The sequence below is a fragment of the Python bivittatus genome, unplaced genomic scaffold, assembly GCF_059951505.1.
Source record: "Python bivittatus isolate LINGU-HERP-01145 unplaced genomic scaffold, Pbiv_v1 ctg000790_np1212, whole genome shotgun sequence".
In the NCBI taxonomy this organism is placed as follows: Eukaryota; Metazoa; Chordata; class Lepidosauria; order Squamata; family Pythonidae; genus Python; species Python bivittatus.
The window spans coordinates 483,810-509,961 of NW_028277110.1; the positions used below are offsets into that span (position 1 = coordinate 483,810).

Consider the following 26,152-nt stretch of genomic DNA (forward strand, 5'->3'; position numbering starts at 1 on the left):
TGGAGCATTTGTACATTCTTGGAAAACAGGCAGTATAAACACCCCCTGAATAATAAAAGGGCAAACAAGGTAAGCTTGTCTTGCCTTGAGTAGCTCAGGAATATTCAGATTATCACTGGGTTTATTAGAACAGAAAATGCCACTGCTGTGCAAGTTTTCCTTTGTCTTTTCCGCAATTTTGGTTGGCCTGATGAACCTAATTGCCCAATTATGGGTTTTATAGATTTGGCCAAACTTATTTCACTAGTCTTACCTGTCCTATTGAGCTAGTTCACATTTATGCTTTAATTGCACCCATCTGACAGGCCAGTCCACATCCATTACCTAACAGTGACAAACCCTGGGGGATAACAGATTGCAAAGCTGTTCAAAGCAATCTCTCTGGCTAGTGGGAGGAAAACATAGGAATGTTACTCGTTACACAACATTTATCCACACTCCTGTGTTAAACCAAACTGCAAAATGAGCCACTGAGGGCACGTTAGACCGGCCACTCTTGCAAAGCTATAAATTATCTCCTCTGATGACTAAACCCCCACATATCAAATTGTATATTCCAAGAGCCGCACCCATCTAAAATTGCAGCTACAGTGGAGAGGATGTACGGCGTAGATAAAAAGGAGATGCAATCAATTTTTTCTTCACATGCACTGCTGTGGAAAATCATCTCACAGTTCTCATGATTATTAATCACAAGAGGCAGGGGCAGTGAGAATACAGTAGCGCAGTGCATAGGAAGAAAAACAGATATTCCAGGAAAAAAAAGAAGAGTTAACGTTGGTTTTAGCCCTGTGCAGCTTATCCAATCTTTATCAGATGGTGGTGTTAGTTTTCCAAGGGTATCAGAATTACAGCTCCGAAGCTATGGAAACTGTACATATCCTCAAACCCTGCAAGAGCGTGAAGTGATAAAAAGAGTGTTGCCTTTTAAAACAGACAAGATTAACTGGTACACATTCAGAGAGAAGGCAGTTTATTTGACAGAAGAATTCCAGAGAGCTAGAAGCGCTTCTCTTCACTTGAACTATATTTTAAAAGGTTTTTGGTCCTTGTGGTTACAGACTAGCTTTGAAGGAAAGGGGCCAAGTAAGATGCTCGGTGGTTTCCTTCATTTCTCCATATAGCTTCCATAAAAAACTGGGACAGAAAATTGGGCTTAAGCCTTTTAATGAGTTTTGAGATATGAGAAAAGGTGCTACTATACCCCTGATTTCTTGCCATCGCAGACTAACGAGGCTCTCCTCCTATAATACCTGTTCACCAGGTATTACTCTCTCTCACCGAAAGCTAGAGGCGAGTGATACAGGATGCCGAGTTTCCCCTAAAAACCATCACAGTGACACCGGAACTGTGGTGAACTGAATTTATTTAGTGTGATACACAGTTGCAGTCTGACAGTCAATATTCATATATCAAGAGTCACTTAGTTGGCTAACAGCTAGGAGACAGCAGAGCCCGAGACACACACTCAAGTATTATACACAATCACAGAGAAGGCAGGGGAAAGTGAACAGTGTCGCTCACGAGGTTCTTCCCCCAACTGCCATCCCGACCCACAAACATTTATGCTTTTTCCCCCCCCTTTTTTAAATCCCTAATCTCCAGAGAGACAAGTTTCCAGTGCGTCTTCAAAGAACACCACGACAGCAGTGGCAGGACTGGGTGGCCAGAAGAGAAAGGGAGAGCAACAGCCCCAAGGGAGCCGCGGAGAAAGGAACAGACACGTGACAGGACATCAGCAATTCCCACACAACAGGGAGTGTATGTCTCTCTCTATATCTATATATAGTATCTACAAAGGTTGAGAACAGGCCTTTGCAAAGGTGTTCACGTTCAACACTCACGGAGCCAAGCTCGTAAGGCTTGCTGATTCTGCTGGAGAGGAAAAGAGGACATGGGCTGCCTGGGTTCAGATCAAAGACGTGTGAGAACACATCAGAGAGGCTTTGCGCATCACAGCAGTGAATGATTCTCTCAGGAGGAGGACTCGGTGTGGCCGAGTATTGAAAGGGGTCAATGGTGCTTTAAGAACTGGGAATAATTCAATGCACTTACCGCTTTCAAGACCACAGACTGCTGTTCAGAAGCCTTTGCTTCATAAGGCAGCAAAAAGCTGGGATTTTAAACAATGGGAGGCCTTGGTTCCAGGGCTAAGGGGCTGGCCCTACAAGCACCAATTCCTAGATGCGAGAAACAGTGAGAACAGCCAGCATACCTGTATTTGATCATCCCAATCCAAAAACAAGATGATGGAGTGCTGGAACTGGGTGATGCAGACAAGTCTAATGCAAATATTATACTGTATGGCACGTGCGTGACTGTTGTCCCCCTTTATGCATGAGGCTTCCAGATTGGGGAGTACAAGCAGAAGACCGAAATGCTAAGAAAAAGCTACAAACTCACTGTAGCAGTAACCAACTGAAACCTTATTGGGTAATCTATATGGAAAACCTGGAATCTCAAGCAAGAAACTTAATTCAAGCGTTCCTCAAGTATTTTATGATGGATCTTGCAGATATTTTTGTTACAGCAGTAATGCTTGAATAAAGATTAGCAACGTTTGATGGAAAGTGCTTCCCATTATGTGGTTTCCTGTGGCAGAAGAGTTGGCAAGTGGGCGGGGCCAGGGAGAAGGAGGGTGTTTTATAGAAAAGAAGAAAATGAATCTTTTGCACTCAGCCCCTGTGAGAGAATCACACGCCAGAAGTTGAACCAGGAGGACTCTCCGTGAGAGAAGCTCTTCAGCACAGACCAAGGAAATCCTCTGACAGGGGAAAAAGAAACGCTTATGCTGTGCTGAAAGGCAGAACTCCCCTTAGATAACCCTTTCCGGTTCTAATCCCCAAAATTCCTTCAGAAGAGGATAAAAGTTCTTTTGGCTCCAGGTGAGCTGAGCTCACAGTAAGCAGAAAAGATGAGAAAAATCACAAAAGACCACACCCTGTATTTTGACCATCCTTTCACCTCAAACTAAGTCCAAAGAAATTGGTTAATATAGCCTTATCATCCCCAACCTAGATGAGTTATATACTTGTATCACCTTATCACCCAGCCATAAAATTATGGATACAGAGTTCTCCAGAAACTATGCTCAAAAGCAAGCCCAGCACAACAGGAGCTATTCTCCAGAGCACCTTTTAGATGGGTCAGATGGCAACTCCCATAATCCTTTGTTTCAAATTACAAATCCCCACAATCTTCAGCCTATACTGCCAGTGGCCATCTGGATTAGGAACACGAGAGCTGTAAGTCAGGAAGGCTGATCTAGAGGAGGATAACATTCAGACAAGAAGGGCCACAGACCAAACAAAGCATGTTATTCAAGTACCAAATATCATCAGAAAACATTATCCAGTTCATGCCGTCTTCTACCTGTCTTCCCATGTCAGTTTGCATGCTAATGCAACTTGCACTCAGTAACAGAGGAGATACCTGAAAATAAATTCTGTGCTAAATCAGAAGATCAAGAGATCTACACAAACCTCTACAATTTTCAAATACGTACAATATTCTTTGCAGAACGAGCAGATGTCTGACAAGAATTAGCATCTCTCCCAGGGTATATTAAATAAAAGCAATCAACTCCATGTTTATCTAGAGATCTGTGTTTTGAAGGCCAGGATAAGGTAGTGGATTAAAAGACCCAGAAATCAAATGAGGGCTTCCAACAGGGAGACAAGGACTGAGCGTGACATTCATAGCCATTTATGGAAGCTTCCCCAACCTAACACTTTCCAAATGCCTTGCACTGCAATTCCCGGGCCTTAGTGGCTGGGGATTATAGGTACAGTACTTCAGCACATCTGTAGGTTGGAGAAGACTGATGTAGAGACATAATTCCAAACCAAGGAAGGAAGCAAAAAGTGAAGGCAGTTGTAAAGCACTTTGCATATTTCAAATAATTCATAAGTGATAAATTATATAAAAATAGCAGCTCCTGACATTGGCCTGAGTCTAGAGAAGTCCCTGCTTAATCCAGGTACCAACTACTTCATAACTCACCTAGAACAGGATCTTTCTGAGTGTATCAAGAGAGGGGGAGAGTGGAGTGGAATAAACTAATGGAGAATACTCATCCTCCAATTTGGAGACTCCCAACTCATCACTATGCGGGAACCAGGCTTCCCACATAAGAATCAGAACCCTACCCCAATCTGTCCAGTTCTGCCTACCATCTCTATACATATCAGCAATGGACGGTGTGGGGGTGGAGTAAATGAGACCATCTGGAATAAAAGATACTTAGACAATCTGGAAAGAGAGAGAAGAATGTGCGTCAGTCCTCTTTTAGGTGTTACCTTCTTCCTTAGCACCACCCTTAGGGAAGGAAGAACAGAAAAGTAAATAGGAGGACACACATTTCTCCTTGCTATCAACAAAGGCATAGCCAAATCAAACAGAGGAACAGCCTCTGGAAATGAATAAAAAGCAGTGGTAAAAAAGTAAGAAAAAAGAAAAAAGGGGGGGGGGGAGAAGAATGACTTAGTTCTTTATGATAATTTTATCAGTATTTTTCTTTAAAGGTGGAAATAGTTCCTCCCCTGCACATTCAGAGGACAACCCAGCAAGGAAACCTAGCAAAAGAGTGCCACAGCAGCACCAAAGTGCAACAACCAGCAAAGGGCAGGAGGCGTTTGAGGGTTCACACCATGCAGTAAATGGGAGCAGCTGGGGCTGTCCACACGACGGGGAGAGGAGACAGGATGACTCCAGTCGCCTATCAAACGGGGCTTTCAGCCCTTGGAAAGTTGTGTTTCGGTAGTCAATGAGAAGTGGTGCTCTTCAGTGAGACTGAACTGGCTAATCGGGAAGGGGCTGCCACGCTGTAGGTCATTTAACAAGAGCAGCCGTTCTCCGTTACAGGCTGCTCCGGAGGCTTCTCTAATTTGATGTCAATCACTGGGGAGAACAGGTTAAAGGAAATAGTCTGTGCAGTGGAAGAACAAGCAGGGGGAAAAAACCCCATACAAAACCCAAACAGATCTCTCCCATCCAACAAAGCCAGTCAAATGAGCTTGAAAGGATCTGTCTTTGTCCTTCCCACTGGGATTTGTCCTACCTGCTACCTGTAAAAATGCAAGGGAAGGGATGCAAATAACAAAAATGGGACCACCTTGATTTGTCCTCTGGAAAGAACGAGTAAGTTCTCAGCATACCAAACTCAACAATCAAATGCTTGTTCCGGTTAGAGGAATCATGGCAGCAACTGTCATTATGAGAAGATCAGGCCTCGCAGCACCTACTTCCAGAAAATGGCTTCTAAAGAGGTGAATCGGCCCAACTTCCAGAAACTAGCAGAAGTACCAGGTTGGACCTTGTGCTACTTAACGACTTTTCAACGCTCCTTTGGATGCATGCAAAATTGATGGGCCTAAAGGCTGAGACAGCAGGAAGAAGCCACGCGTGACTTTTGCAATCTGCCTATAAGATCGCTGAAGGCAGAAAAAGGGACCCCAATGAGAGACGCACTCTCTAAAAATGGCACGGCAGACAGAAAAGGGCAGCAAGTACAGGACAAAGCTCCCGATAGGCAGGATAAGGATACTGTCATCTTTGCTTTTCTCAGGAGCGTTGTCCATCCCGGGCAGGGCAGCAGCAACACGACGGAAAAGCTGAAAGACAACACCCCAAAAGTGGTGAATGCAGTGCCTGTGGTGGAAGATGAAGCCACTTGAGAACAGACATGAAAAGAGAATTAAAACATATTCAAGAGGAACCCTGATGAAAGCACTCCAGCAGTTAGCATGGAAAGCACTTAAATCAGGAGTGAAATTGCATCTGCTCTTTTTAGAGACACTAAAAGTGGAACATCATTCAAGCTGGAAAAGCTCATCTTGTAGAAGACATTAGTGTTAAGCAAAGTAGGTCCATGTTTGCTAAGAAGAGGTCTCGAGCTGGATCTGACAAGAGGCGGCCCAAAATCTGAATGTGAGGCTCCTGCTGAACCCTGCAGCTGATTACCTGCTTCACATTGTAGCCCGTCTTTGCGCTAGTCTCAATGAACATCACGCTTAGTTCTTTGGCTCTCTGTTCACCTTCTTCTGTAGTAATCTGCCTGAAGAGTAAGAAATGAGATTTTTAAGGCCTCTGCAATCGGCCTGCCAAAGGCATAAGTTTCCCAAGAAGGCTTTTGAAATTAGGTCAAGGGGCATATGATATTTGGCTGAAGGCTGTGGGCAAACTGAAGTCATCAGACCTACAGTAATGGAAACATATTTTTTGTTCAGTTCTATGTCCTGCTAAATCAAAGCTCCAAGAAACATATGCGAGCCAATGGCACTGGCTAAACCTATTTTGGATTCCTGCAAGGGAGTGCATAAACAGAAAGGACAGACTTGCATGATTTAATAGCTTTTGCTTGGCTGAATCCCATATTGTGTAAAAAGTTATCTTGCAGCTCTGCAGGAATTATCTATCTGTAAGCAAGTTCACCTCTAACAAGCTAAACATACCTAGTTTTATAGTAAATCCTGTTTTATTGTTGGTTTAGATATTCTATTCAGTTCTTGGGCTCTTCTACAGAAACGAAAAGGAAAATAAACCAAAGGTTGGGCATTCAGTTAGTGTACTGGCTATCCTAATGCCCAACAGCTCACATGGAGGGCTTAGAAGTGGTCTCTGCCACTTGCTCTAACTCAAGGCCTGGGGTAAAAGCCAGATTTTCAGAGTTCGCTTGAACACAACCAGGATGGGAGGCCAAACGTATCTTGGAAAGAGGGGTGGGGGGTGGTCCAAAACTGTTCCATATTCTCTTCAATATGCTGATGATACTCAACTATTCTCCTTTTCTTTGGATGTGTCCAAAGCCTTTATGTGTCTCCAGAGAGTAAAGGTTTGGGTGTACTGAAACTAAATGCAGACAAGATTCTAGAGCTTAGATTTCAGGATCTGGGAGAGTCTAGACAGGGTTGGACTCTCCCATATGGATCAAATTTGCAGCCAAGGGATCCCCCTGGATCCAGCATTCACACTGCATGGTCAATTAAAAGGCCCTCCTTGTCATTGACATTAATTGACTTTGGTCGGCTTGTTCTGGTAAACTTAAGGTTGGATTATTACAATGTGGTTGTCCATGCACAGTCCGCAAAAGTGGCAGGGAAATTACAACAGATGAGTGGGACACACTGCCGTATTGAAACACCTTTACTGATTGTCAGTGGCATTTGAACTCAGTTCAAAGTATTCAGGAGGTTAGATAATATCTTACAATAGCTCAGGCCCAACTACTCACAGGATCACCCACAGGATTCCCTACTGCATTCTTATACAATTTGACTCATGCTGTACAGATGTCTATCAATGGCACATTCTTAATGGGTTCTGTCAGATTTCTCTAGTATCAGAAATTCATTTAACTTGCTCTGTGGTGGTACCTATATTGTGAAATAACATGCCGTGAAAATTGAAGCAACCTCAGAAGGAGCTCAACACATTTCTGTAATTCTTTTAATATATTCATCAAACAGAATCTTTCTAGCAATAAGTTCTTTGACTGACCAATATCCCAGAGTTGTTGGCTGGTAGTTATTTAAAAACAAACAAAAAACCCAACACTTTGCATTCTTTAATGATAATCAGCAGGGTACAGGCAAAAAAAGGAATGTATTACTTTGGGAATCTCTGATCTGGACTTCCAACCAACTCCTCTATTTCATGGGCTCATTTCTGGGGTGCCAAAATAAACTTATTGTTAAATGGCTTCCAGTGAGAGAGAATTTCTGCATGAGCAACAGAGCTTTTTCTACTGAATACAAATTAACCAGAAGCTAAGCTCACACAAAGATTTTACTGCACTATGATCAGGAATTTCTCCTTTTGCATTCATAACAGAACTCAAGAACTTGGTGGGACAGGCCTAATTAGATAATTTCCAACGTAAACTCTAACACAAGAAACATAAAAAGATACACAGCAAGGAACCATTGATCCTGCTTTTCCAAGAGATAGCAGAGCTTAGGGGAAAGAAGCAAGGCCTTTTGCCCTACTGTAGCTCTCAACTGTAGCCATTCCATCAAGCTTCCATCAAGATCTCAGATGGCTAAGAACCGAAGTTTTAAGAGCCAGTGACTCTCCCTCAGCCCCTTCTTCTCTTTCTACCACTTTTCTTATGTGTCATAAATTTTGCATTACAAGCTGGAAGAAACTTATCACTGATCTATGTAAGCTTTTCTGGGAGTCTTGCTGGCTGAAGAATGAGGTAAACACACTCTAAATAAAGAGAGTGTGTTTACTTCATTCTTAGAAATGATACCAAAGTCCATGCATAAAACTTTTGTGCTGGTTGAGTAAGCTGCAACAACTGGATTTTTATCTATCTTGGAGTTAAATTTAAAGAAATAAATTAGTGTGTCCATCTTCACTAAAGGATCGACTCTTAGTATTGTTATATCCTTTTCCAATATTTAATTCTATTCTTTTGATGAAAAGGACAACAAAGGGCTTCTTTGCAGGCCAGGTGGCAGAGAATCTGTGGTCTTCCAGATATTGCTGACCTACATTCCCAGCAGCCCCAAGTTCATACCCAAGAGTGAGGGATGCTGGGAATTCAGCAACTTCTGGGTGAATACAGTTTCCCCGTCCATGCCTTGATCCTTCCAAGTATTAGCCAGGAATTTTTCTAGTATATCCACCCTTCCCCCAAAAAGCATTCTCTTTTCAAACTCTACAGTTACCTTTTATCTGCAAGGTCAGTTTTATTGCCGACCAGCATGATGATGACATCACTTCCTCTTTCTGTTCGCACATCGTCGATCCATTTGGAGGTTTGTTGGAAGGAATTCAGATCTGCAAGGAAAAGGCAGTTCAACGCACTGCAGTCAGGTCAAGGAAGAGACTAAAGCTTCAGAATGGTTCTTTGCCCAGGGCAAGGTACTAGGGCCTTCTGTTGGCCAGCAGGGCATCAACTGAGCCGTGCCCGCTGAGCCTTCATGGATGACTCTGGGCTTCTGTGCTCTGATTTCTCCCAAAGTGTTTAGGTGTGCAATGAAACAAATCTCTCACTCACTTGTAATGTCATAGACTACCACTGCAATAGTTGAGTCGCGAATGTAGCTGGGAATGAGGCTACGGAACCGTTCCTGGCCTGCTGTGTCCCAAAGCTGAAGTCGGACCTGCTGGTACCAGCCCAGGGAAGAAACAGAAGGACACAAGACAGAAGAAGAAGAAACTGTCCTTTAGAGAAAAGGCAAAGCATTAGAAGGAATTTTACAGAACTGCATAGATATCTCACCAGAAAGTGCAGCAGCTGACATTAAAAACACGGGGCTTTCACAACACAGAGCTACTGCTCTCTGCTATCTACCAATTGCACTCCAACAGCTCTCCATCAAGACAATTAAGAATGGCAATGGTACAAATTAAGATTAATTTCAGAGCCATGGACTCCTTTATCTTTGCATACTATAAGGTAATGGGGGTATATGAGAAAGACTTATTTCAAGAAAATCAGTATTTCCTTGAAAATCTACTTCATTTGGGCTGAAAGTAATGCTGCAAGATTACATATTGGATTTTCCTTATAGCTGCCACTAGAAACCTGACAGATTCGTAGAGGTTCATAAACCATTATAAAGTGGAGCCAAAATTCTTATTTTTGAGCATGCAATGGGGAAAATGTTTCTTCCTGTAAAGTACATAATACTGTACAGCATAGTCCTGTGATAATGAAAGGAGCACAACGATAAGAGAACTAGACAAAGAAAATCCCTGCTTAGTCATAAAGTCTTCTGAAAAAAATGAAAAAAAAAACATGAGATAACCCCACACGCCAAGCTTATTGGAGAAAGGTCAGGATACACACTCAATAAGAATTTTTACTGCATTAAAACCCAGGCTCACAGCCACAGTAGCCAGGAGACTCAGAAATCAGAATGCTTGTGGGATAACAGTGTACAATTTGGCTTAGTGCGAAGGAATTCATTTCAATTAAAGAGACACCATGAAGAAAATGATCTTTTCTGTTTCGTTTTTAACCATGCTGTAGGCCTAGTCTACTTGAAAACTACTAGAGGGAGAAAAACACCCAGCTGGACCTACAAATGAAGATTATTCTGGTATTACTCAAGCTGATAGTTTCAAGTGAGAGCCAAGTACTGAAGATATTGCTATTTTCAAAACCCAACCAACATAATTAATGAAGCACAGGAAAAGAATATTAAGTGGGGCCACTAGGTAAGTATATACAGATGGTCCTCGCTTAATGACCGCTCATTCAGCGACCGTTCAAACTTATGACAGTGCTGAACAAGTGGTACTTATGACCAGCCCTAGGACTGACATCAGTTGCAACATCCTTGTGGTCACGTGATTGTCATTTGCAACCTTCTTTGCTGGCTTCCTACAAGCAAAGTCAATGGCAAGAGATCACAAATGGTGACCACGTAACATCCTTACTTAATGACAGCAACTGAAAGCACACAAATTTCTATTGCTAAGCGGTGCAGCCACATCACATCACGCTTATGAATGCGTCACTTAGCGATGGAAATTGCTGGTCCCAATTACCATTGTTAAGTGAGGATTACCTGTAGTTTGTAAAACAGACTCCACTCTTCCAAACTCCTAACTGATCCATTTCACAACACAAATACCAAGCCAAACCCATTCCCAAGGACGTGGTGACTGAGTTTACCTATCATGCTCAAGTGTGGTAGGCTAAATAAAGCAAAACTGTCTGGTTTTACATAAGATATTAAGACATAAATGATGGTTTGCAAACACAACAGATAATACCACACCCTAAGCCCAAACTAAACCATATCATGGCTTAGAGTGTTACAAGAGCTGTGCCACAGACTCTTCAAGCAAGCCCACTGCAATGTTTACATCATGTAGGGTTAAACCAGCCCAATAAGGATTGAACTGCAAAGAACAAATGCAGTAAGAACAAGCTGGACAGATATCCACTTGCTCTACTCAAGAAAAGGCTTCCCAAACCAATACACCAGTGTTTCTCAACCTTGGCACTTTAAGATGGCTGGACTTCAACTCCCAGAATTCCCTACCCAGCCTTTGAAGTTGAAGTCCACACATCTTAAAGTTGCTAAGGTTGAGAAACACTGCAACACACTTTCATCAAGGCAGGCCCCAAATCAAGAACTGCTGGCATAATAATTTATCATTTTAAGATGAGTACTGGTACACAAGTGAATTATTTTAAGAACAGGCCTGAATTCAGCACCCCACTGCAGAAAATGCTATTTATTTGTTGCATCTGCATACTGCCAGAATCACAAAATAAGACTCCCAGTTACACAATTACTAAAGACTATAATGAGAAGGGAAAAAATGCAGGAAAAAAATAGGAAAATATTAAGTAGTGGAAGGAACTGGGGACAGATACTGCAAGGAGAATTAAGAGATGAATATTACCGGGAAGGGAAGGGGCACTTACTTGCACACTACCCTAGAATAGGAATAACAATACTTATTTGTTTCCATAATCTTTTGTTTCCTGTATACATAGAAGGTGAATGGAACTTTGCTGGAGAAAAGGGAAATGTCTACAATTAGCTAATCTGTTCAGTCAGGCAACTGCAGCCCTACTGTGTGGGATCACTGCAAAAAGCCTGCAGTGGGAGATTTTATGCCAACATGATCAATGTCCTAAAGAAATGTATGCCACACCAAGTCTTCCAGTGGTGCCTGCGTACCATCATTTTCTAGGGAGACCTAAATGTAAAACAGGGATATTTTCAAGACACACAACATGTTTCTTTGTCAATGATCCTTCCTGATGGACAAGAAAAAAAATAGGATGTCTCCTTAAGCATGTTCTACAATGGCAGGTCAACAAATTTTATTTTTGAATATTTATAGTAACAGTAAAGATAAAAGAGCACCACCACATGGTGAAGAACTACTTTGTCCACCACCTTCCTTCTACTAGCATACCCACAATTTTTTCAACAAGGTAGCACAGGAAATTTGGGCAAACAGGAAGCAGACCTTCATGTACTACTATGGAACCTGACTGCTAAATTGCAAATATAGAGGTGTTGGGTGTGACAACATTTCCCCCCAAATTTCATTCTGATAGCCGAAATCAAACTGATTGCACAGAACCAATAATCAACTGACACCTCTTTTGTTATGCATGGTTCTAGGGACATAAAAAATGTTTAGGCCCCCTTATTTATGCAGAGATCTAAAAGATTACCAAGCCTGCTGCCCAAAGTCACCCAGCTGGTTTTGTGCCTAAGGTGGGGCTAGGACTTGCAGTCTTCCAGTTTCTGGCCTGGTGCCTTAACAATGACATCAGATCGGCGCTAGCACATCTAGTATAGTTTGCATGTATTGCTTTGAGTTTTATTGGATTATTGGTAGAGGTGTCCAAATGTTCCATTCAGGTAAATTCTGGATCACCTGAAAGAACCCAGTTTGAAGTTGGATGACTTCTGGAATACTCAGAAAGGGCTGAGGTCATGGAGTGGTCTGGGGTCATAACTTTCTGTTATCAAATGTTTTTTCTACATACTACACACTTGTTTATTAGGTTTCTTTCTGCAATTGTCAAGTTACCATGAACTGCTCTAAAATCAGTTTTTGATGAAGGGGGAATAAAAATGCATAAACAAATGAAGTGGAGAATGTATAGGGGGAAAAAAACACATTAAGATGTTCAAAGAATTGACAACAGCAGAGGAGTAAGAGAAAACAAATAATTCAGCTCCTTCAAATAAAGCCAACCAAAATGTCAAGGCTATGTATTCCTGCACAATCTTTGGGAGAATACCTGTTTTCTCAATAACTTGTGGAGACTGCAGCTATAAAACATAGTGATGGCCAAGGGATTAGACAGGGATAATTTTGTATATTCAAAAGCAGGATAGGAACTCAGTTAGTGGATTCTGCCTTCATCTCAGGACTTTGTTAAGGAGCCAGACACTTAAAAGTGCTCTGATCAGAACCAGCATATACCATAGAAGGGGAATTCACATTTTCCTGCCATAATAAGATATATTTCCTTTAGGAGGGATACAAAATCAGTATTTCTAGAAGAGAAATGCTTGTCTCATTGTCACTTCTATACTAAAAAAATAAAAGCCAGGGGTGCCCTCTTAGTCATGGCAACAGATTCTATCCAACTGCCTCCCTTTGGGGTAAACTGAGAGCTGGTTACTTCCTGAGAATTAGAACCCAGTTCTCTCCTCAATCAGAGCAAGGGGCTGGCCGAGGCTAGTCCCCAGTACCTACTTGTCAGGTCAAAGACAATGATAGCCGCAGCAGAGTCCCGGACGTAGCTGGGAATGAGGCTGCGGAATCTCTCCTGGCCGGCTGTATCCCACAGCTGCAGCCTGATCTGGGAAAACAGAAAATGTGGGGGAAAGGGTGGAGGGGAGGAAAGAGAAGAGCAGGAATATGGACAAAAATAAAAACAAAGCAAAACGTATGTGAAATTAAAAAAAAATGGCACACACTTGAGACAGAACAATGCAAGTAAATAAGAGGGAAGTTAAAATGAAACGAAAATGCAGCGTAAAACTAAAAATGAGAGCTTGTTTTTTAAAAAAAGGCTTTGTCATCTGTTCCTCCAGATGCAACGCTTTATGAAAAATCTGGTAGCCTTTATTTCCCACCCCCAACAATCTCTTTAACCATTGGGCTTGAATTTTCTATTATTATCTTTACTTATATTTGATTCCATGTACAGGGACTGTAAGTCCATTAAGGCCAAAATGACAGAATTTCTTCTGCCATGCAACTTCTGTCCTGGTTCCGTTTGCTAGGCGAGTCAACCATCACACACATACTGAGACGCTCAATGAGAATAGCTGCTTTTCACCCCAGTCAGGAAGTGGCTCAAGATACTTTAATATGTCTAGAATCACTGAGTTAACCATTCAAAATATTCACAATTGTAAAAACCTATTGCTTGGTCAGGATGACAGCTTAAGACAAGAATTATCTTGCCTTGTAAAGTTGAATTCCCCCATATATAACTATATACAATCTCTGTTATGACTAAGATAAGAACTTGTCCCAAATTACAATGCTCTTGGCATCCCTTAAAACCAAAAAGCAAGGAAATATTCAAGGTGCAGCTTTTTCAGACTGAGGAATAGGTAACCCAGTAAAACAAGGGCAAGCTGACCTCATGGATAACTATTTGGACCAAAGAGATCTGGGTTCAAACCCTTATCAGGCATCATGGACTGGACTCCCTCAAGCCCCCCAAGACCAGCAGATTGATGCACACGCCTGACAAAATAAAAGACAGGGCCATGAGGCTGGAGAGAAAAATGACCCCTCTTATAGCTAGTCCTGATTTGCAAGCTATATATAATCTGATCTAAGGCATGGATACCAAATTCCATTTCATGCCCCTTCTCTCTCTCTTCTTAAAAGAATATCTTACTAACCCCTAAAGGAGGTTCAGGAGATCAAGCCTGCAAACTGGGTCAACGATAAAGCAATGGAATTGACGCCACAGGCTGTCTGTATCCAACCACAGGTTGAGAGGTGGGCGTCTATTAAAAATATTCAATCTGCCAATTCCTTCTTCCTACAGACTGGGGGAAGGCATATTTTGAAAACATGTTTATGGACACTTTTTGTAAAATTATTACTGGGCTGGGGGTGGGAGTCATGGCCTCCAGAGGACACAACTATTTACAAAATAATTTATTTACCCCACCTGCAGAACATTCCCTAGTAATTCTGCTTGGGCTCTTTTTCTGGGCAAGCTGAAAGATATCCAAGCAAAAGTTGGAAATCTGAGGGTAAATGTACTTATGGAACTAAAATGATTTCAATATGCCACCTTCCATTTTTTAAAACTTCAACTTTTTAAAAAAATTTAATGTAAAAGGTAATCGGGGATGGAACATAGGAGACATCAAGGAGATATCTATGGGCATATTGGTGCCCTTGGGCTCCATATTGGAGATCCAAGCCACAGATACGTTGACTGGGAGAGTACCATGGGATTTATGAAGAGAGCTTAGAGATGAATCAGTAAAACCTTAGTAGCCAGATAACTCCACTTACCGTGCGGTCTTCTAAATACATAGTCTTTGAAAGGAAATCAATTCCGATAGTTGCCTGGAAAAATGAGAAAAGATTCATTTTGAACCATAAAAATGGTTCTATTTAAAGAGCATGCCAGTGAAGACTGGGCTGGAAATCAGAGAATACTGAACACAAAATAATAATAGTCACATGCAGTATTACCGTATTTTTCCGACTATAAGAAGATACTTTTTTCTAAAATCCTTACCCTAACTGAAGGGCATCTTATTCAAGGAAGTCAGCCGAGAATCGCACGGTTCCAAACTGCCCATACTTTGTTTCTGCAGAGAGGCTTCCTCCTATTCCTAGCCTCCAATCACGAGTGAAATAGCTTGTCTCCCAAACAGACTTCCTCCAATCACGAGCCTGATGTAACTGACGTCAGCTGATGCTGAACAAACCAATTAGAGGAAGGCTGATTGCAGAGACAAGCTATCTGCAGTTTCACTCGTGCTTGAATGTAATCAGTTATGCAAAAGAGCCTGGAAATAGAGCTGCAGAAAGACGGTTTGGACCTCCTCCCACCGAGTGTATCAGGTCAATGTTAACTAATTATTAAATAAAAATGTGTTCTGCACTATCTTTAAAATATTGATTTTTTAATTTTGGGTTGGAAAAGTGGGGGTCATCTTGTACATGGGGGCGTCTTGTCGGAAAAATACAGTATTTTAAATCCAACTCATAGTTCACAAATCTTAACAGAATATTAAGTATCTTTCTGTGATATTTAATAGACCAGAATCAGCAATTTTTGAACTGTACTGAGATTTCAGACTAAAATTGTTATGGATCTTCACATGAGATTAATTTTTTATTAACTGCATTAATTTCTGGTCTTACACAGAGGCTGAAAATCACCCATGAAAAAGGCAACTGCAAACCACATCTGTATTGTTGCCAAGAAAGCATGACAAGCACCCTTTGGTGCTGGATTTGATTTTGTAGACTGCCATAAAAGTACTTCTTTTAAACAGTCTAAGAAATTATACGTGTGCTATTTATATGAAACAAGATGCTCAGACAAAATCAGCTAGGTTCTGCCACTAGCTGAGACAAATTTACTTAATATCTACAGGTAGTTCTCAGTTATGACCTCTTGTTCAGCGACCGAAGTTATGACGGAGCTGAACAAGACTTACAGCCAGTCCTTGAAGTTGCAGACATTGCAGCAACCACACAGTCACGTGATCGCTACCTGGGTGCTTGGCAACCAGCTTGCAATTACTACAGTCACAGTGGCCTGCAGTCACGTGACCACCATTTCTGACCTTCACTGCCAGCTTCTGACAAAGTCAATGGGAAAGCTGGCAGGAGGTTGCAAAATTGCAATCATGTGGTGTGGCACCTAATGACCACATGGCATTTGCCTAACTGGAACTGCTGTCATAAATCAGTGTGGTCATGTGACATTGTGGTTTATGACCGTATGGCTTAGCAACAGAGTTCCCAGTCCCAATTACCATCTTTAAGTGAGGACTACCTGTATTTAGTGGCACAGAAGTTATGTTTTGCAAGTTATGTGAAACTTGGAGGAATTTTTTCAGATGATAGATTATATAGATGATCAGAGCTATAACTACCTTTGCACTTCAGGCAGCATGAACAGGAAAACTTCAGTTTGATCAAATCTTTATTGATTGCAATATGACTACCCTGTTTAATGTGATTCATCTGCAATTTTATATCTAAACAGAATGTGTCACTTTCATAGCTTCTGTATGATTTTAATGATTGCGAATTAGGTTCTTGGGCTAATATGCTTTTCCTCAAATGGAAAATTATGAGTGCAGTCAACTCTTATCTTTCTAGATGTATATCTCTCTTTCATGATTAAAGTATTCTGATAATTAATCTGAAATGCTGTATGGGATCATCTTGCTGACACTTACCTGATAAGTGTTGTCAAAACTGTCATACATAAATCTAGTGATTAAGGAGGTCTTTCCAACTACAAAAGAAAGAAGAACAACTACTATTTACACATAAAATAGACATGTTGTTAAATAAAGAAATAATGCCCAAACAATCAGGAAACTTTGATTTGCTTACCATGCAATATAATCCCATCCTTTAAAAATAAGCTATATTAGTAAAATCTGCATGGACTTTTGGATCTGCTGTTGCTTCCAGAAGTTATTACAGCAGTTATTTTGTATTTTCTGACAAAACCATAAGTGTCCTCATGTAGACTGAGTTCTGCTTGATAAGTATGTAAAAAGGTAACAAGGATCTCTGTCATAATGTGAATTAACTTTGAGTTTAAACTGCCATTGCTAGAGCTTAATTGCAGATTGCCTGAACCAATGGTGTGACATACTTTAGTGGTACCACACTAAAAAAGTTGCTATGCTCCATCTAAAATATTTATAGGCCCTGAAAGCTTTGTTACACACATGCACATTTGTATATCAAACTAAATCTCAAAATAAGGCTAAAATCTTTTTTTTCATTATTATTCTATAGTGATTAAAATTACTGAATCTACCAACTTTAGCCAAAAACTTAGGATCTCTCAGTCTGCTTCCGTTTTAATATGGACATGAAAATCATGTGCAAATAAATGCATTACTTATTATAGTGGAGGAATATTCCATTGGTTCAACATGTTTTAAGAAATATTACTAAATCTTTCAATGCACAGAACTTGCTTATATGCAAATAATTTTGTAACTTTAGACAAACAATGAATGCTCTATAGTCCTATATTTCTGCGACTGTTGGCTTTCTCTGTTAGTTCCACATCAAATAACCAGCCAACATATTAACTGAGAACACAGAAATGTAAAAGGGGATTTTAACCAAATTTTACTGTTAGCGCATATGTTAATAAGAACCTAGGAGTGGCCCTCTGGAACGTTAAGGATTTCTTCATGTGATTAGTTGTGACAGGAGGAGCTCCATAAGCATAAATGGGCTCATGTGCAAAAAAAGTGCCATTTGAGATGACTTATCTGCAATACTAATTTCACACACTTTAATACAAATGAGCAGTCTGACATCAATCAGAACAATGCCACTTTCAAATCAGTCTAGGGAAGCAAAATATTTTAAAGAGGCCTGGCTATGAATTAATGAATCCTACTGTGCAAACTGAAACAAAGATAGCAGAATGGAAAATAATCCTGTGGTTAGAAAAAAAAAAAAAAGCATACAATAGGCTACGTAGAATACAACAAAAGATCAATAACATATACATCTAAGTTTCCCAGCTCCTAGGTATCAAAACTTTCCCCACACCCCATAAAATTCCTCATGGAAAGGAGCTCTCAATGTTGTCTGAAAAAACTGAGGTTTGGTAAATGAAGGATGTTTGTTTGCTTATTTGGAAATTGAAATCTTCCAAAGAAACTCTTCATGCTGTTCCTTCAGATATATTAAGCTGAAAAACATATTGGACCCTTTTTTTTTGTGATGATCCCTACCTTTAAAAGTCCCTTTTCCAGATGTCTAAGGCTACTTGGCAGACCAACATTCTTTTTAATCAGACTCTTCAGCTCGCCTAGCTATTTAGAATGTCACAAGTTATCTTTTTACTGCTGCCAAGAGCTTCCTTGATTTGCAGCAAGCATAAATCAAACGATAAAACCCATTTTATAGGTTTTAACATATACAGCAGAGGTCACTTTAGGAAAGAATAAACCATATATTAAAATACAAACTAGGGCACAAGGTAAGAAAGTGCAAGGCACTGCAGACATGATACCATTAAATAATCCCATTAATGCTTCATAATCTGCATGTCCACCCATTGCCTTTGTTTAACTAAGTCTGCAAGCTCCCATGTAACATGATGTAACTGTAATTAACTAATTAAGAACGATACACGGCAACAGTGATTATGATGTAATAGGTAGGGAATATGAAGTTCTCAGATGTTTTAGTCTGTCTTTCCCCATACATGCTGGCCAGTAAAACCAATCCCCCATCCCCATCCTGGTTCTTAATGTACTGTTCCATTTTTTTAAAATCCCTGTTGAAAGCATTAACTGTTTTTACAATGCCCAGAATCCTTGGTGAGGGAGCAGCCTCAGACATTTAAATTAAAACTGAGCAAAGGGTGATCTCCGGTCCCTGCCCATCCTCAACATGGCTTGAATGGGGCACCTTGCAGCCCCAAACGAGTCAGTCTGTCAAGAATGCCAGAGATAAACCTCTCAAAATAAACCAATACTGGGCAAGGATAATGGCGACTTTAACCGCAGCGAGCTTCTTATTTAATTAAGAGCCAGTTTGGCGCAGTGATGAAGATGACAAAAACCAGGAGATGGTGAGTTCTAGTCCTCCCTTAGGCAAAAAGCTGGTTGGGTGACTTTGGTCCAATCTCTTTCTTTCAGCTCAATCCACCTCACAGAGTTGTTGTGGTGGGGAAAATAGGAGGAGGCAGGAGGATGAGGTAAGTTTGCTGCCTTGAGTTGATGCGTATACATACACACATACCTATACAGGTGTCTTCAAGTCCGTTTTTGACTCCTGGCAACTGTCTGGATTCATCCCTGAAGTTTTCTTGGCAAGGTTTTTTCAGAAGTGGTTTGCCATTGCCTCCTTCCAAGGGCTGAGGGAAAGTGACTGGTTCAAAGTCACCCACCTGGCTTCATGCCTAAGGTGGGGCTACAACTCACAGTCTCCCAATTTCTAGCCTGGTGCCTTAACCACGACACCCAACTGGCTGGCTGCTGGCTCTCTCTAGATATAGTCAGCTAGGTAGTCTCTAGAGATATCTCAACAGGTATAGTCAGACAGTGAACATACCCAATATAAAATATATTATGATGCAATATAAATATAATTTAAACGCGAAGAGGCAGGATAAAAATGTGACCATTCGAAAACGAATGGATTAAGCCTGGAAGGGCTGGGAAACCTCGCAGCAGCGGGGGAGGATGGGCTGCGGCCGCCCGCGACCCCCCGCAGGCGGTTTGTTTATGTCTCCATAGGACTTACACGGCCGCGTCCCTCCTACAATGCCTGTAGGCGGCTCACGACAATCCATAGCAAGGTAGATGAAAAAGGGAAAATAAAGTGAAGGTAAAACCCCCCGCGGGGGCCAGACCAAGCCCCCTCCCATCTCAGCCCCCAGCCCAGCCCAATTCCCCCCCCGTCGCCCCTTTCCTCCCTTCATTTTCTCCCCGCTGCATTTCGTGGCCGTTCATGCGTCCCACCCCCCGCCCCCCCCGCGGCTGCCAATGCGACCAACCGGTTTTTTCGGGAGGGGAGGGTCCCCCCGCCCCCGCCCCGCCAGAGGGTCCCCCCGCCCCCCCCCCCCGCGGCCCTCACCGCTTTGCTCGCCGAGGAAGACCAGCTTGAACTTGCGCAGCGGGTTGCCGAATTCTCCGCCGGCTCCTCCGGGCGCCGACATGGCTGGGGCGCGGGGACGGCGGCGGAGAGAGGCGGAGGGGCACCGGAGCGAGAGCAGGGCCGCGCCGAGCCGAGGGGAGAGACGCCTCAGCTGGAGCGCTCCACCGCCTGGCAGCCGCCTGCGTCACGTCCGTCCTCACTGCCCGCGTGCGTCACTTCCGCGCTGCGGCTGCCCGCGTGGGCGGGGAGATGAGCTCATCCGGGGGGAGGCGGAGGGGAGCGCCGTGACGTCATTAGGAGGGGAGGACCCAGCTAAGGCGCTGGGTCTAGACGTACGACTGTGTAGAGTCGAGCCCGACTCCGACTGGGCGCGACGTGGTTCGTTCGTTGAGGAAACGGCAGAGCCTGTTATTGTACCAGGGAGATTCTGATTCAGTTTCTTTCCAGGAGGCAAAGAGGAGTCTTTGAGTTAATTGAGAACCGCCCAGAGTCGTTGGGAGCCCAGCAATATACAGATTTAATTTATTAGTATTATCATCATCATCATCATCGTCGTCATGAATAGATAGTGCTTAAAGTCGCCACGCCCCTCTTTCTAACCGAAAAAAAATTAGTCACCTTTCATATATTCATTACCGACTGTTTGTGTCACTCTAATTTATATACGTCTATGGTACCGACCCCTTGAATGGAATTAAAACTACAGCGGCCAGGGTGAGGCGCCAGAGAGATCACCACTTCCGGTCCCCGGTTGAGAGAGAGCTACCACGGAGATGGACTGAGAGGGGTAGAGCGTCTCCATTGCTGTGGGTGAATGAAAATTCCTGGTTCCTTCTATTCCTTCTTCTTTTCCTATGGGATTCTCCCGTAGGACTCAGTGGAAGAAGTCGAAATTCCACTTGATCAGTGATTTACCATCAAAATATTTTCACCTTCTACAATTCACATAATCCCAGCAAGAACACACACACACACACACACACACACACCCATTGCCAGTAAAATACAAATTTGGGAGTCTGCAGGTAGAAGATAGGAGTTACAACAGTCCCAAACGGAGAAATCTGAATTCTCAGAGTGAAATTTTCCCTGCAAAAGGCTTGCAGAGTTTTGCCACTTAAGTTTCCACCTGCTTGGTGCTGATTTCAGGTTCTTGAGACCTTCGGAAAGAGATCCTCATTTCCCCACCCCTGTTCCTGCTACCCATTTGTTTGCCCAGACTCTTAAAACCAATCCACCCAGCTCTACCAGATGTTGCCTGTAATGGGAATGCAAAATTTACATATTTATTTATTAAATATATATAGCCGCCCATCTCACACTTGTGACTCTGGGTGGCGTGCACAATTAAAAGAACGAAAAACCAAATAAAAGCAACCATTAAAATACAATTAAAACAGTTAAAACTATAATAAAACAAAAAACACAGGAGAGTGCACTCCAAACTTACAAATATAAGCATTTAGAGGGCTCCCTATTTCCATGGGATCCCCAGGCCCGATGACAAAACCAGGTTTTAAGGGACTTTTGGAAGGTCAATAGTTTGGGGCCAATCTCCCCTCCCCATGATGTTCCAGAGGGCGGGTGCCACAGCAGAAAAGGCTCTTCTCTTCGGTCCCACCAGATGAAGCTCCTTGGCGGATGGGACCTGCTAAAATGCTATTGTTTTTCACTCTGGGCACTATATGCTTGAAGAAAGCAAACGGAAGGAGGGACAGACCAGTTGGCCTTGTAGGTGAAAAGATGCCTCATTCCCACTCCCAACCCTAGATATGCACATCTGCTTTATCACACTTTGAAGTACTTAATTGATGCAGTCTAGTATTATGCCAAAGATCAGTAGTTTAGGTTGGTGTGTTACATGGGTTTTTGTGTGCTCTGCAAATGGTCTAAGATGGTGAAGATACTGAAGCATTAGCGGGTGGATACAGGATGCTTCCACTTGAAAATGTTGGGATTGGTTGGTCCTACAATACCCCCATCCCCAACCTTCAAGTTCTGAAACAAAGTTGTATTGGCTGTTCTTTGATTGTGATAAACTGAAACTCAGCAAAGTGGTAGTTGTATCAAAATGTCTTACTAGAAGTCTGTAGGAAGGCATTAGGATTTTGTACACTCTTCTGAAAAAATTTACATCAGATATTTCTGAGATTACAATATCTTCCCAATGGAGGGGGAAAACAGATCGATAAGATTACACCAGACTCAGTAATAACCTCAAAAATAAAAAAAATATCCCTCCCCCCCCAGCCTTCTACAACTTGCATTTCAGGACATCAGGTTCAGGAGGAATGGGACAGATCTAGAAGGCAAAGCAAGAGATTATTATGATTATCTGAATGCATTATGAAGTAGTGAATGCAGAGTATCAGCCCCTTGAGGTTGTCCAGATCAGGAAACTGACTCCACAGGAAGACTGCAACTAAGCTTGATTGACAGCTGTTATATTAAAAAATCTTGCAAATCTGATCGTGCTTTGCCTCCCCTTCTTCTTATACCCCACTGAGTCAGGGAGGAGTCAGCCTGAGTCTCTTCCTACACTATCTCCTCTTTTGCTTTTGTAAGGCCTTCTGAATATTTCCCTCAAGGCCATCTTCATGGCTCCCTACACCAGGGGAGGAGGGTTCATTAAATGGCATTGAACCCCAAAAGCTGTCTCTGCTTCCACACTAACGCTACTTCCATACCATTACCAGGTCCACTCCCCAATTCTTCAGAAGCAGCTCAAAGGTGATATGCAATCATCTTCTAACCTGCAGGCTTCTTAATGTTGAGAATGAGGAGGAAACAAGCATTTCTTCATCTCCCTTTCTATAAAAAAGGGAAATAAATTGCTTATACTCCTATCCACTCCATACTTCAAATTTGGTGCATTTCTACAGCTTTAAGCAAATATTAAATCATCATCATCATCATCATCATCATCATCATCATCATCATCTCTTAATATTTCTTTTGAGGGAGACTCAAAAAAGCACCTAGCCACCTTAAAAGATCTGCCTGGGCCAGATGATAAGCAGGTGAACCCGATGTGCCTACAAATGGGGAAACATACCATCTACGAGCTCCAGAGAGTCTCACCATTTCAAAACAAATAAAGAGAGTTTTACACATTTTTAAGCAGAGTGCAGCTGATCTAGAAATAAATTAGCTCAGCTAATTTACTTCATGCTGGCACAGAGTCCTTGCTAGCAGGTGATCTGGTATCTTTTGTTAGTGGATGCCTGTGTCAGGTTTCCTTGATCAATCATAAATTCTAGTAGTTGGTTTTAATTTGTTAATTGTATATAAGTACATTATTGCTATTGTGTAAAAAATAGCACTGTAAGTACAGTGTTGCCATTTTGAAATCATAAAAAGTGGTAAAATGTTATTGTTACGTTTCCCCCTTTTTAGGGATATTTACTTTTTCCTTCTTTTTCTTTAGATTGTATAATTTAATTTTTTTTTCTCCCAGGCATATAGGGGTTTTTTTTGGTAATAGTTTAAAAAGGAAATTTCTGAGTATTGTTAAAAATATTATAATACTACAATATTCTATTTTTATGGTGTAACAGAAGCACTTGATTTATTGCCATTTCTGATGTAACTCTCCCACTCAAATCTTTATTAGAGAGATGTAACTGTATAAAATAGTCCTACCTGAACACAGTGCATGTCATGCTGTTTAACATGTTTGAGTGTTGTTTCTTGTTTCACCTCTTCACAATCTGTGGAGCTGTGGACATCTCCACCTCTCTCAAATGAGAGCTAGGTATGGTGGCTAAGATGCTGAGTTATGAATCAGGGAAATCCTGGTTTGAATCTTGCTTCATGCTTTTGGGGAGATCTACTCTGAGTTCCCTCTTAAAGGAAATGGGGTGGGTGGGGAATATAATCTTATATTAACTTACATTATGTATAAGATGATGTTCTGAGGATCTTCACAGTGTCCTAACTAAACATCAAATTCTGTTGAGCAATACTCATCATGCCCGGCTAAGAAGCAAAGAAGCAGGATGTAGCTAATCTTGAAAAAGCTAAGCAAGGCTGGGCCTGGATATTCTCTGGATTGAAGGTTAGACTGGGAAACAACCCCCACCCAATTTCTGGAGGAAATGCCAACCATTTCCCTATCGTGTCACAGTACTTCCAAGAATCTGCCTATGTAGTCATCAAGAGTTGAATCTGACTCAAAGGCATCTTTATTATTCATATTTCAGTGGAATAAGAAAGAGGTATTTGTGTTTAGGTGGAGGGAAGGCTATTCCAGAAAAAGAATACATGAAGTTTTGAATATTGATTACCCAAAATGGTACCCCAACCCCAACCATCAAGTCACACTTGCGCTGTGTCCCCCCCCCCCCTCTTTCTAAAACCGTCAGGTCAACAGGAAAAACAAGGCTAATTGTTTGCAACTTTATTTTTTAAAAATGAAATATTCAAAGTACTTTGTCTTTCAAATGTCAACACGTCATATATTAACTTTTACTATTTACAGCAAGTTGTTGTAACGGTCTGGTAGAAAATACATGCTTCTGGTCTGAAATCCAGAGCAAAATGGAACAACCAAATTTCACCGCAGCCATTTGACCTAAACCTGTACAGTATCTAGCCAGTGTGAAGGCAGGAATATAAAACCAAAGTCTGTTGTGTCTTAGCAACAAGGTTCAGGCTATTATACTACAATTTCAGTAAAATTAGAACGGTTGTTGTTGGATAGGCATGGAAAATCTTGGCATACATTGTAAACATCATTACTTTTTATGAGCAACCAAAGAAACCACTTTCCAAAAGGGAACAACTGACATAGCAATGTGTGTTTGGCTCCTCTGGCTTTATCAACACTTCATGTATTAGACTTCGGTCATGGAGGTTTGTCCCATGTGTGAAACAATGTCAAAAATACACTTTGACAGATAATAACATTGATCAGGAGGCTAATGTTCATCACAAAATCTAAGGAAAAGATTGGTAAACATGTTCCCTTGGGCCAATAATACAAAACGGTAAGAAAACGAAACAAAACTCAATCTACAGTTAAGGTCTGCACAAACCAACATGAATTCAGAAGGCAGTGACAGAAGTGCAGAATATTGAACCCTGAAACCTAAACAAATGTTGTGAACCTCCACCACTTTTTGATAAACTACAATCCAGCTTTTTTTTTGTTTTTCTCTACTGTAGGCTACAGTGGAGGCTGCCATTAGAAACTTCCCTGTGGAGTTACTATTCTGTGCTATTAGTTTTCAGTTTCTGAACCCCTCTCCGCCTCTATAAACCCATACATGCCCAAAGAGGGAGACACAAAGCGATTAAGTTTATACCTCAAACCAAGCCATGATTTAACAGTGAAGTATGGAATAAACCACAACCATGATAATGGCATGAACACATTCCTCTCCTTTCAGAAGCCGTAAGAAAGCACTTTCTTCCTTCTTTCCAACTGCTGGAAATGGCTGAAACAAAATGAGGCATTTTTTAAGCACATAGCAACTAACCACACGTTATTTTAGTTAGAACATAAAATGGTCTCACAGAATTAGCAGAGATGGCAACCTTGACGGGGTTAGCGACTGGAAACCCCTTATGGACTTTTTGCTGAAACAAGAAAAAAATGAACTTGTGTTTTATGGGTTGGATGATTAGAAAAGGTAGACTATGGAAAGAAGGAAATTATGTGGTAACTTTAGAGAGAGACAGAAAAATATTAATGTATTTGTAATTGCTGTTAAGAAGATCGGAAGCCGCTTCCTTATAATTTTTCCTCTTCTCTTCTCTTCTCTTCTCTTCTCTTCTCTTCTCTTCTCTTCTCTTCTCTTCTCTTCTCTTCTCTTCTCTTCTCTTCTCTTCTCTTCTCTTCTCTTCT

At 41.6% G+C, this 26,152-nt stretch overlaps 1 protein-coding gene across 3 annotated transcripts; it reads right to left on the reverse strand.

Annotated features, from left to right (window-relative positions):
- Positions 1-1,148: 1,148 nt before the first annotated feature.
- LOC103051411 (ras-related protein Rab-6B-like) lies at positions 1,149-20,512 on the reverse strand. Of its 3 annotated transcripts, none has more exons than XM_088129280.1 (8): positions 20,284-20,512; positions 16,899-16,957; positions 14,989-15,042; positions 13,195-13,300; positions 8,673-8,784; positions 5,962-6,055; positions 5,546-5,612; positions 1,149-4,899 (listed from the first exon to the last, which is right to left on the reverse strand). In XM_088129280.1, exons 1-8 carry the CDS (start codon positions 20,363-20,365, stop codon positions 4,835-4,837), a joined length of 639 nt encoding a protein of 212 aa, XP_087985406.1. In that variant the 5' UTR covers positions 20,366-20,512; the 3' UTR covers positions 1,149-4,834. The 3 variants fall into 3 exon arrangements, with proteins under 3 accessions (XP_087985406.1, XP_087985405.1, XP_087985404.1); XM_088129279.1 differs by lacking the exon at positions 13,195-13,300 and adding an exon at positions 9,005-9,110 and having other exon boundaries at positions 1,150-4,899; XM_088129278.1 differs by lacking the exon at positions 13,195-13,300 and adding an exon at positions 9,005-9,113 and having other exon boundaries at positions 1,150-4,899.
- Positions 20,513-26,152: the final 5,640 nt, after the last annotated feature.

What these genes read in the sequence shown, in the direction of transcription:
- LOC103051411 (XM_088129278.1), bottom strand. Translation starts at nt 20,365, where the DNA reads ATGTCGGCGCCCGGAGGAGCCGGCGGAGAATTCGGCAACCCGCTGCGC. An exon ending in GTTTTGACAACACTTATCAG is followed by an intron (nt 15,043 to 16,898) that starts GTAAGTGTCAGC and finishes TCATTTTTCCAG; the next exon opens with GCAACTATCGGAATTGATTT. An exon ending in TGAGAAAAGCAAAGATGACA is followed by an intron (nt 4,900 to 5,545) that starts GTATCCTTATCC and finishes TGTTCTCCCCAG; the next exon opens with TGATTGACATCAAATTAGAG.